The sequence below is a fragment of the Polypterus senegalus genome, chromosome 8 (assembly GCF_016835505.1).
Source record: "Polypterus senegalus isolate Bchr_013 chromosome 8, ASM1683550v1, whole genome shotgun sequence".
Classification (NCBI taxonomy): Eukaryota; Metazoa; Chordata; class Cladistia; order Polypteriformes; family Polypteridae; genus Polypterus; species Polypterus senegalus.
In genome coordinates, this window is record NC_053161.1 from 24,371,687 (window position 1) to 24,384,128 (window position 12,442).

Here is a 12,442-nt window from a genome sequence, read left to right on the forward strand (position 1 = left end):
GCCGACTTGATATACTGCAGCTGCGGTTGGAAGCTATTGGTGAGTGACTTAATTGTCTAGAAAGAGCTTATTGCATGTTTTCATGCTTTTTTTCTTGTAGTGTCTCATTTGGTTTGGTTGGTTATGTTTTTTCCATCCATATTTTTTTATAAATCTTAACCACTTGGTAGTTATGCCAGTTTTTTTTTTTTCTTATTACTCCTCACATCATCAATTTGGAAGGTGTAATAAGATTATTTTACTATTCTGCTTCAGACATTTTTTCCCTAGTATTTGCTTGGCTGATTCCTACAGATTTGCCATGGTATTTTCCAGAAATCTTCTAGTGTGTTCCTCATTTGCAATTTTATGAAGATGGAACCGGATGAAGATGTTTTTCCCATCTAGTCTTCTACAGTCCGAGTGAATACAATTCGTGGCACTCATACTGAAATGAAAATTGTCATTCCTTTCAGCTTTATACAGTTGAATAATCTACTAAATAGTTGTTGAAGATAAGGATGAGTTATTTTGCTTTCAACTTTCAGGAAGCTGCTTTATACTTTTTCTTTTAGGACATTCTGTAAAAATATCAATGTCAAAGTGAATATGCTTTTTCTTTACAGTCTCTACAGAAATATCTTTAATCATTTTGTAATTGTGTTTATGTACAAGTCATGAGAATTCCATCCTGATGTTCTAAGCTATTGATGAACAATGTTCTGATAAACTTGTACATTTCATTCAGGGGTAAATATAACAACCGGGTTTCTCTTCGCCAAGTTTGTGCTATAACGAATGAACAAACCTTTATAGTCTTTCAGCACTTCAAATCAGGTTTAGTCAAAGGTCGATCTGCGGAATATTTTGTTGCCGAAAAACCTATGTATTTTTGACCCACAAAATAATTTCAGCTTATTATATACAGTGTTGCTGTTGGCCAAAGTTAGTTTGACTCGGTATCGAGAAAATCTGAGCTTTTCTTCACTGCTTAAAGTTGTCACTATAGTAATTCTGTAAGGCTACTAAACCAGCAAGGCTTAACATTATACCAACATACTTCATGTCAATCAATTAGTCCTCTTGTTACATTGTATTTACTTTGACCTAAATATTGTAGTTGACTTGATACCAAATCACTTTATAATGTATACTCCAAGTGAATTTGAAGATGGTTTCACAAATACGTTTTTCATTGTTTCTTGTATTTATAGCATTTAGCTTTTCTTTTGCATCATAATCGATATTGTCATAAATCACTGGTTTTCACATACACGTGATGTCACATATTTATTCTATAAATTGTTCACAAAGTGTTCAATTTAGTAACATGCTTCATATTAATTATTTTTGCTGTGCAACATAATTAGTAAATATGTTCATATCAAAATAGTTTTTGTGAGTCATTGATTTTTTTTCTCTTCTAATCAAGTGATGCTTCAGTCTTAATTACAATTACTAAATTAGTTTGTCCCAAAGAAGTCTGATATAGCAGTGGTGGCTACCCCTTTTTGGGGGTTCCACACTGGAAAATGGTACTATCTTAGTCACATGCCCATTTCCGTTATATTTTGGTGTTTACAATTACATTTTTGTGGTTAATTTATCCATCCATCCATCCATTCTCCAACCCGCTGAATCCGAACACAGGGTCACGGGGTCTGCTGGAGCCAATCCCAGCCAACACGGGGCACAAGGCAGGAACCAATCCTGTGCAGGGTGCCAACCCACCGCAGGACACACACAAACACACCAAGCACACACTAGGGCCAATTTAGAATCGCCAATCCACCTAACTTGCATGTCTTTGGACTGTGGGAGGAAACCGGAGCGCCCGGAGGAAACCCACGCAGACACGGGGAGAACATGCAAACTCCACGCAGGGAGGACCCATGAAGCGCACCCGGGTCTCCTAAATGCGAGGCAGCAGCGCTACCACTGCGCCACCGTGCCGCCTGGTTAATTTATATATATATTTGAAATCAATTGCTTAATGGTTGTAATGATTATTACTGTTTTACAAAGTGCCAATCCAGGGTCATTAAAAAAAAAAAAAAAGATTAAACTTATTTAATAACATTCATAATACACATCAATTAAATGCAATACATAAAGTAAGAAATGACCATACACAAAAGAGAGTTCTCAATTTAAAACCTTTCTTTGAGTAACGAAAGATTGAAACATTGGCTTTGATGGTACAAAAAAACTGAGTTAACAGAGATAAATGCAACTTTATATTCAAAATGCATTAATTCTTCGCAGTTGAGCAGTTTTTTCCTTTCTTTCCTATTACAAATCATGTACAATAAGTATATTGCCAATATTTTAATTAGCGTCACAGGAGAAATGTTAAAGTGAAACAATGAAATAAAGCTGCAGTATAATTTTGTTTAAAAAAATGGCCAGTATGCTGTAAATCTGAGAAATAAGAAAAAAAATATATACACAAAGACATTTGCAATTTAAAAAGCAATTACTCTGAATAACAGATTAAAATTGTAGCTGCGTTGGCACAAAAAAAACTGAGTAAAACTGGTCAGAAGACATCCTTTTTTGTTGGTAAGCAGTGCATTTTTATTTTTTATTTTTATAAACACAAATCATGTGCAATAAGGACATCCCTGAAGTTTTAATGGGTATCACTGAAACAAAGTTGCAGTGGGATTTTATTAAAAAAAAAATGCATTACACTGTAAATCTGAGGCCATAGGGTGCACTGTCAAAGCATTTTGGTTGTCTTATTTTAATACAAAGCTATATTGTTATTTAGATGCCTGTAAAAAGTCCATGTAAAGTCAAAATAAATAAATAATTATAATACTATAAAAACAAATCTTAATGTCATTAGACTACCTTGTTACTGCTGGTTTAGCCACGATTCACAGTAATGCTAGTTTGGAAAATATGAGATCTGGAATATGAGATGGGTGTGAAGGTTGACACGCAGAGACTTCAGTATTCTGTTGTTGTCTAAAAGAAATAAATATTTAGCTGAACAGGTCACTTACTTTGAGGGTCTGCACAATAATCAATAAATAGCTTGACGAGTTTATCAGTGTTGGAAAACTGATTATAGAAGTTAGTGGCAATGTAGATATAGTTGGCCTTCCGTATACACTGTGGATTGATTTCAGGATGCCAAAATCTGAAGATGCCAATTCCCCTCTATAAAATGGCATGTGATTTATATAAACCTACACACATACTTCTAATCTCGAGATTACTTATAATACATGACACAGTATAAATGCTTTGTAAATAGCTGTTATACTGTACTGTTTATGGAATAACTAGCAGAATACCCGCGCTTCGCAGCGGAGAAGTAGTGTGTTAAAGAAGGTACGAAAAAGAAAAGGAAAAATTTTAAAACTAACGTAACATGGTTGTTAATGTAATTGTTTTGTCATTGATATCAGTGTTGTTCTCATATATATATATATATATATATATATATATATATATATATATATATATATATATATATATATATATATATATATATATATATATATATATATATACACACATACACCCGCTTGGCAGGAGAAGTAGTGTGTTAAAGAAGGAAAGAGAAAGGAAAGGAAACATTTTAAAAATAATGTAACATGATTGTCAAAGTAATTGTTTTGTGTATTTGGCGGCAGCGCCAAGTTGTTTTCGTAGCTGCATCAGAAAATGTACTACTACGCCTGACACGCCTCCTTTTACTGTTTTCTCACAGCTTGATTGCTGCTGTCATATATATACACACATACATACATACATACATACACATATATATATATATATATATATATATATATATATATATATATATATATATATATATATATATATATATACTTGTGTGTATATATATATCTATATACATATCTACATATACACACACTCGCACATACATACACACACACAAATTATATATATGTATGTGTGTGTGTATATATATATATATACACATACATATACTTGTGTGTATGTTTGTATGTGTCTATATGTGTGTGTATAGGTTTGGTCACTGAGTGCAAGGGAAAAATAATAAATTATAGTCTATAAGTTATTAAACAGTAAAACATTAACGCTTTAAGAAGTACAGGTAGATTGAAATTACATTTTCTATGTGAACATTCAAATTTGTGCCTCTGGTAATGTGCCTTACCGGCATTTAAAGAAAATTAGTTTTGTGTCCTCTGCAGTGTTAAGAGAGAAAGGCTTTGGTTTGGGATAAAAGGAAAAAGGTGTAAAGAAAGGAAAGTTGCCTTTTTCTTTATATAGTATAGTAAAATACCAAGGCTTCAAGAGCGAGAAGTAGTGTGTTAAAGAAGCAATGAAAAGAAAAGGAAACATTTTGAAAATAACGTAACCTGATTGTCAATGTAATTGTTTTGTCACTGTTGTGAGTGTTGAGTGTTGTTGTCATATATATATATATATATTTTACACACACATATATATATATATATATATATATATATATATATATATATATATATATATATATATCTACATATATACACACACATATATACACACACATACATACATACATACACACACATATATACACAGAAATACATATATATACATACATACACACACACATATATATAAGCATATATATACATATACATACATATCTACATATATACACACACAGCTATTTCAGATCAGTGCAATACGCTGTTTGTTAAAACGGTTGACTCCGCCTTTACGCAATAACAAATCAAATCATTCAGTTGTCTTTGCTCATATGTCATTTTAGAGCTGGACGCCTGGCATCTTTTTGGCCACAAGTTCGCTTCTGTTTGGTGTGAGGTTCTGTGTTGTGGAGATTCTCAGGATGGATTGCAGGTGCTCATCAGTGAGGCGACTCCTGTGTGCTGTTTTGTTAGTCTTTATCACTGAGAAGAGCTTCTCACACAGATATGTGCTACCAAACATGCACAAGGTTCGAGCCGCATGTAGACGGACTTTTTTTGTTCTTCAAAGTCACCAAAGCGCCGCGCAAACTCAGTGCGCAATAACTCTAGCTTCGCAATAACTTGCAGCATCAAAGGTAGACTTGATTAACGTGGTAAGTGTTCGCAAGGCAGCTGAAGCGCTGCATTATGGGATCTGTAGTTTATTGTGTTACCAGCGCTTCATATACCCAGGCTTTAATAATAATAATACAGTATATAAAATGATCTCGCGGGCCGGATATAATTACACGCCGGCCGGATGTGGCCCGCGGCCCTTGAGTTTGACACATATGGACTAAATAGAACTTGAAAAGATATATTTTTTCAAATGTGATCGCAATTCAGATAGAGTTGACGCCAAGACTACAGCCTGCATGCCTCAATGAGTCATCCTCCCTCGCTCTTACTTTTTACCGCTCATCTAATGAATACACTGAGTATGGCTTTACCAAAACAATCATTGATGGCTAATAAAGTATCCATTATTCGAGTATGTAGAGCGGGATATATATATATATATATATATATATATATATATATATATATATATATATATATATATATATATATATATCGCAGCGAGAAGTAGTGTGTTAAAAAGGTAGAAAAGAAAAGGGAACATTTTAAAAATAACGTAACATGACTTTCAATATACAGTATTTGTTTTGTGAGTGTTACTGAGTGTTGCTGTCATCAAGGATTTGATTATCATTATTTCTTTCAATCAGGTTCGTATTTGTAGGATGTGTTGTGTTCAAGTTACATTCCGGTTTGTCAATCGTTGTAAAGATGACAGGTTTCATTCATCGATTCGCTTCTTACTGCATCAATAAACAGCTCGCTTTCTTCTTTATCTGAGACCTGACACACTGCATGCACGGGTTTTTTACACTGTCTTCCTTTAGCGGGACATTGACTTTTTCCACCGTGTGCTTTGTTTCCACAGTAGCTGCATTTATGAATATGCTTATCAGACGCTTCATATTTTTTGCTGCCTTTTCAATTGTGTAATTCGGTTTTTGTTCAGCACTCTTTGGAACTGTTGCTTTTATCTGTGCACTGCGTCAGTTCACGTGAGCCACTCGGTGTACTTGCATCGAAGGTTCCCAGCTGTGCTGGTGCCATCTCGTGCTATGTCCATAGCTTTATTTAATGTTACCTTAGTCCTGGCACTTAAAACTTTCTCTCGCAGTTTCGCTGAGTTTGTGCCAAACACCACGCTGACCATCTCATCTTCCTCTGCATAAGCACAGTCCTTAACCCGTGAATATTTAGTGGAGTTTGCTATTGATTGCCGCTGACGGACGGCCTTATATGGACAGGCACTAAATTACAAACGCCAGCGGCAGCCTTTCTATAAACTTAAAGTGTAGGTTTACATCGTGCTTTGTTTCCGAAGTAGCAGAACTCCTCAATATGGTTGTATATGTCACTCGCTCGCTTCCTTTTGTTTCGCTGCCTTCTCAATTATATGTTTTCTTCAGCGCTTTATTGAGGTCTTCCTGATTTTCTATGTGCTGCGTGATTACGTGGGAGGCGTGATGATGTCACACTAAAACTCCCCACGGCGTTGAAGCTCATCTCCATTACAGTAAATGGAGAAAAACTGCTTCCAGTTATGACCATTACGCGTAGAATTTCGATATAAAACCTGCCCAACTTTTGTAAGGAAGCTGTAAGGAATGAACCTGCCAAATTTCAGCCTTCCACCCACACGGGAAGTTGGAGAATTAGTGATGAGTGAGTGAGTGAGTGAGTGAGTGAGTGAGTGAGGGCTTTGCCTTTTATTAGTATAGATGACTTCGGCAACTGACATACAGCTTTTCAAAGATCTGAGAATTTTATTTTCTTGTCAGGAGATATCACTTTACGGTCCCTCTTAAGCCTTTGCGAGATTGCTTTAACCACTTAATTGCTTGCTTCTGTGAAAAAAAATGGATTCTATAAAGAAAAGGGTACACACGAGGGCCTCATAGTACCCGAGAGCGGGATTGCAGACTTGATGGCTTTTGATTAAAGAAATGCACTACATCACTTCCCACTCTGTGCGCTTACGTTCCTGTCAATAATAACAGTATACTTGGTTGTAACTTTAGTTTCTTTTATTGTACTGAATACCTACAAGCCTTCTGTGTATGTCAGAGCCATTTCTAGCCTGCAGATTTTTGCATATACAAGCGTATAGATAACCTTATTTAAGTTTAGAGCATGTGTCCCGGCCAGATGCCTGTGGGCTGATGGGCGGGCAGACTTTGATTGGCTTGGTTTGTGGCCACAGTTTAAGGTTTGAGTGTCTTTACCTTTTGGGATATGTATGTCTTTTGCGTTTTATTTTAAAAGCTGCAATACTGCAGGAACTGTAAACATGGCAAGCATTGGCATCTGGTAGTGCTCAGAAGCCAAGGTAGGATAAGTGAGCAAAAAAGAACTTTCATTTTATAAAGGCGGCGATTGCTGGAGAACAGGCTTGATCGATCCGCAGTGTGTAGAGCCAGGATGCTTTGTGTGAGCAGAGCTAGCCAGCTAAAGAGCAGTATGAAGGCTTTGCAACTGGCTGCCTGCCTTATAGGAAATGTAAGTTTATTCCTATGAGCCATTTTATTAAGCTCCTATGGCGGGAGGTTACATCAGGGTATGCCTACAGATCACTTCATTTGTGTGGATTCAGTGTAGTGCACTCAGCAAATTCAAGTTTTGATTTTTGGAACTTTCTGGGGGTGTTACGCCCCCCACATTATTTATTGTTTTGCGCTTGGTTGTATCCGCGGATGCAGAACCTATGGATACGAATGACCGGCTGTATATTTAGATAGCATATGGTATTAAATTGATTTTACTTAGCCACTAAAACACCCAAAGTTTAAATTATGGCTTTACAAAAGTTGTAAATGAATGAGGTGAATGCAAATTAATAAAATATGACTTTCACAGCATGAATTTCAATAGTACGCACTGAGAAATGATTATGGATTTTCATTGTTTCTGTGATTTTTGTAGCAGCACTGGCAGCCTGCTGCTAAATTTTCCATGTGCTATAAACACTGTAAATTTTCTCTGCTCACATTAGTGTTTTCTATGTTTGTGTTTTCTTTTGTTGGAGTGGTTACTTTCCTTTCTGCTGTCATATGTTCCAGATTTTCAGGATTGCTGCTGTTAAGCAAAAAAAAAATCATCAAATTCTTGCCATTTTTAAGTTTTTGTATATGTGTGCCATGCTGATGCTTGTTAATTCTAAATGAATATATCTATATATTTTTACAGGTATATTCAGAATAAGAAATTGTTGCACATGATATTAGAACAAAATGGTAGTCATTTGTCAAGTGTTAAATTCCCAAAGAGATCCAATTTTTCTCAATTTCTCAATAAAGTTGTTGGATTAAGTGAAGGATGGGGGTGTCCTGGACAGGAAATAGAGATGGGATGATGTAAAGCTTGGAGTGCAATGAAGTAAAAGGGGGCAAGTTCTGTTAAGGTCAAGGAAGACATAGTTAGCAAGCGTGCTATGAAGCACGTGTGCTGGTGCCAGGCATTGTGGCTACAATTGTAGGTCTTGCCTCACTTGAAACAAAAAGGAATGACAGTGGTTAGGGAGAAGTAGAGGTAGAAGTGGAAGTGTCATCCATGAGTCCAAGATAAGCTAGCCAGGTGCTGCCACTTGGTAATGCAAGTGCAGCTCAGTTAAGGGATCCCCTATAGTCAGAACATTTATTATTTATTTTGACCTGTACCTTCTTTATTTCTCTCCTGATCTGAGACTTGCTTCTTCATAAAAAGTTATTCCTTTGGTTGTGTGCATTACTAGCTCATGCATCTTCTTTACTCTACCCACAAAGAAATTGCTACAGTACATTTACAAGAACAAAACAAACCTAAAATTAAAAACATTTGCCTCATAAATTTGCAGTCTGTAAAGGTTTCTACAGTTTGTAACAAGTTAAGCAAAACGCAATTCAGTGTTAGAACTTTGACTATGGCCCTTGGGGTAAGTACAGTGAATCCGGAAAGTATTCACAGCACATCACTTTTTCCACATTTTGTTATGTTACAGCCTTATGCCAAAATGGATTAAATTCATTTTTTCCTCAGAATTCTACATACAACGCCCCATAATGACAACATGAAAAAAGTTTACTTGGGGTTTTTGCAAATTTATTAAAAATTTAAAAACTGAGAAATCGCATGTACATAAGTATGCACAGCCTTTGCTCAATACTTTGTCGATGCAGCTTTGGCAGCAATTACAGCCTCAAGTCTTTTTGAATATGATGGCACAAACTTGGCACACCTATCCTTAGCCAGTTTTGCCCATTCCTCTTTGCAGCACCTCTCAAGCTCCATCAGGTTGGATGGGAAGTGTCGATGCACAGCCATTTTAAGATCTCCCCAGAGATGTTCAATCGGATTCAAGCCTGGGCTCTGGCTGGGCTACTCAAGGACATTCGCAGAGTTGTCCTGAAGCCACTCCTTTAATATCTTGGCTGTGTGCCTAGGGTCGTTGTCCTGCTGAAAGATGAACTGTCGCCCCAGTCTGAGGTCATGAGCGCTCTGGAGCAGGCTTTTCATCCAGGATGTCTCTGTACATTGCTGCAGTCATCTTTCCCTTTATCCTCACTAGTCTCCCAGTTCCTGCCGCTGAAAAACATCCCCACAGCATGATGCTGCCACCACCATGCTTCACTGTAGGGATGGTATTGGCCTGGTGATGAACGGTGCTTGGTTTCCTCCAAGCGTGACGCCTGGCGTTCACACAAAAGAGTTCAGTCTTTGTCTCGTCAGACCAGATAATTTTGTTTCTCATGGTCTGAGAGTCCTTAAGTTGCCTTTTGGCAATCTCCAGGCGAGCTGCCATGTGCCTTTTACTAAAGAGTGGCTTCCGTCTGGCCACTCTACCATACATGCCTGATTGGTGGATTGCTGCAGAGATGGTTGTCCTTCTGGAAGATTCTAATCTCTCCACAGAGGACCTCTGGAGCTCTGACAGAGTGACCATCGGGTTCTTGGTCACCTCCCTGACTAAGACCCTTCTCCCCCAATCGCTCCATTTAGGTTGCCGGCCAGCTCTAGGAAGTCCTGGTGGTTTCAAACTTGGCCACTGTGCTCATTGGGACCTTCAAAGCAGCAGAAATTTTTTTGTAACCTTCTCCAGATTTGTGCTTCAAGACAATCCTGTCTCGGAGGTCTACAGACAATTCCTTTGACTTTGTGCTTGGTGTGTGCTCTGACATGAACTGTCAACTGTGGGACCTTATATAGACAGGTGTGTGCCTTTCCAAATCATGTTCAATCAACTGAATTTACCAAAAGTGGACTCCAATTAAGCTGCAGAAACATTTCAAGGATGATCAGGGGAAACAGGATGCACCTGAGCTCAATTTTGAGCTTCATGCAAAGGCTGTGAATACTTAGGTACATGTGATTTCTCATTTTTTTTTATTTTTAATAAATTTACAAAAACCTCAAGTAAACTTTTTTCATGTTGTCATAATGGGATGTTGTGTGTAGAATTCTGAGGAAAATATTAATTTAATCCATTTTGGAATAAGGCTGTAACATAACATAAAATGTGGAAAAAGTTTAACACTGTGAATACTTTCCGGATGCACTGTACATGTTTAGAAAAGTTGAAAATAAAAACAAAAAAAGAACATACAACTGACAAACAACATGAAAACAGCTCTGCTACTTCATGGATGCATCCTCCTGGGTTAGAATCCTGGTAATTGTCCTTGTCAAGTCTTTTCTAGTCCAGCCTAAGGCTTTTCTCTAGGTGTCCCTTTTTTTTCTCCTGCATCCTCCATCAATGTACTGGTTAGGCTGATTGGCAGTTCCAAACTGACTCAGTGTGGTTGTATATTAATAAATAAAACCCTATACAATGTAGCTACCTTCTTTGGGCCCAGTAATACTTTGGCTCTTGAATTAGTTTGAGTTTATGAATGTTTTGTTTTACATATACTTGGTTTGCAGAATAAAATAAAGCATTAACTTTCTTTTTGAATAATCTTCTGTCTTTTATTGCATTAATAGGTAGAACGAACGGCTTGCTCCCAGCAGAGTAAAGAGAACTTTTCACATGTTTCCCCATCATTAGGCCAAGCTGATGGAGTATCTGTATTTTCAGAAAACTGGTTAGTATAATATATTCTTTTGTTTGCTTAACTTTTAAAACATTTTGTGTTTTAATGTACAAGTTATATGGAAGTCTAGACTATTTCCATAATTCTTTGAAGTTTGGGGCAATGGGGGCCATTGAGTTGTTGAGAATAACTTCCCCTACATCATAGCGGAGCAATATTGATTTATTCAAACAACCCATTTCAACCCCATTAAGACACAATGCGCAGTCATCCCTTGCGATACCACCATTGGAGAATCCCTGTCGCCAGTCATCATTTAGGGCTGGGTGGAGACTTTTAATCTTTCTTAGACAAACACCCCTGACATTGTAGCAGAACAATATTGACTGTTTAAACAACGGGGTAATGAGTGGTGTCTGTCGAAGGGCTGACACAAGTCCCGTTAAATACAGTGGTGTGTCGCAACACAAAATTTTAAGAAACTGTGATACACATAATAGGCACAACCTGGAAAATAACTTGCAGCCCAACAATTCCCAAAGGTTTGCAAAGGTTTTACTTTTGATTCTATTCATGGTTAGATAAAGAATGACTTTAGAAGTGTATATGGAAAGCTTATGTCCATCTGTTTACAAAAAAATCCATCTTTGTTCAAGGGCATAATGTAAGCTTGACAGTAGGCATGTTTTCCATGGCAGAATAAAGTTCACATCCAGTAGTACCGGTTGGGATGATTAGTATGGCTTTTTTTGGTGAGGTTTTTTTTTTAAAAATGGTTTTATGTTAAGATTTTATTATGTATTGGAAAAAATTTATTGTATATATGAACTGTTGTATATATTAAGGCTTATTTGCCTTATTTGATTGTAAGAGAATGCACAACATTAACACCCACAATTGTCATAATTCTAGTTAGTTAGTTCCACAAAAGACACTGGCTGTGATAACCTTATGCCTCTTTGTTGGGATATTTTTTAGTCTTAAAGATTTTGATAACACTAATTCACCCTTCCAGTTTTGGTTATTTTGTATGCAGAGTTCCAGACAGAAAAAAAAAATATTTAGGAGCCAAATGCTCTTTTTGGAAGCCATAATCTCTACCACATGCCAAATGTGAAATAAACAAATATTTATTTGTTTCTTCGGTCTACCTCACACTGCCTTTCCTTTCTCTTATCTGAGCTATTTGACCTGCCTACTAGTGTCCTCTGTAAGGTCTTATAGATAATAATAACAGAAGAATAAATGACACATAAATGTGAACAGTGCAATTGTTTACTAATCGGCAACACTTCAAGTCCAGAGTCTTATACACAACATGTGTAAGGAACACTACAAACACAAACACTGAAAATGTCTTAACACATAATAACACAAGAATTAACACACTAACAAACATTATAAACAATCATTTCTGAAATA

The 12,442-nt window shown here is 36.7% G+C and overlaps 1 protein-coding gene across 5 annotated transcripts in view; it reads left to right on the plus strand.

Moving 5' to 3' along the window:
- The window catches only part of scaf11 (SR-related CTD-associated factor 11), a 125,914-nt gene that overhangs the window by 89,164 nt on the left and 24,308 nt on the right, over nt 1–12,442 (plus strand). For 4 of the 5 annotated variants that reach the window (XM_039760874.1, XM_039760873.1, XM_039760875.1 and 1 more), the window contains one exon: nt 10,971–11,071. In XM_039760874.1, coding sequence (XP_039616808.1) covers nt 10,971–11,071 — 101 coding nt within the window. Of the gene's footprint in view, nt 40–10,970; nt 11,072–12,442 lie in introns of all 5 variants that reach the window. The other variant, XM_039760878.1, reaches the window with a different exon arrangement.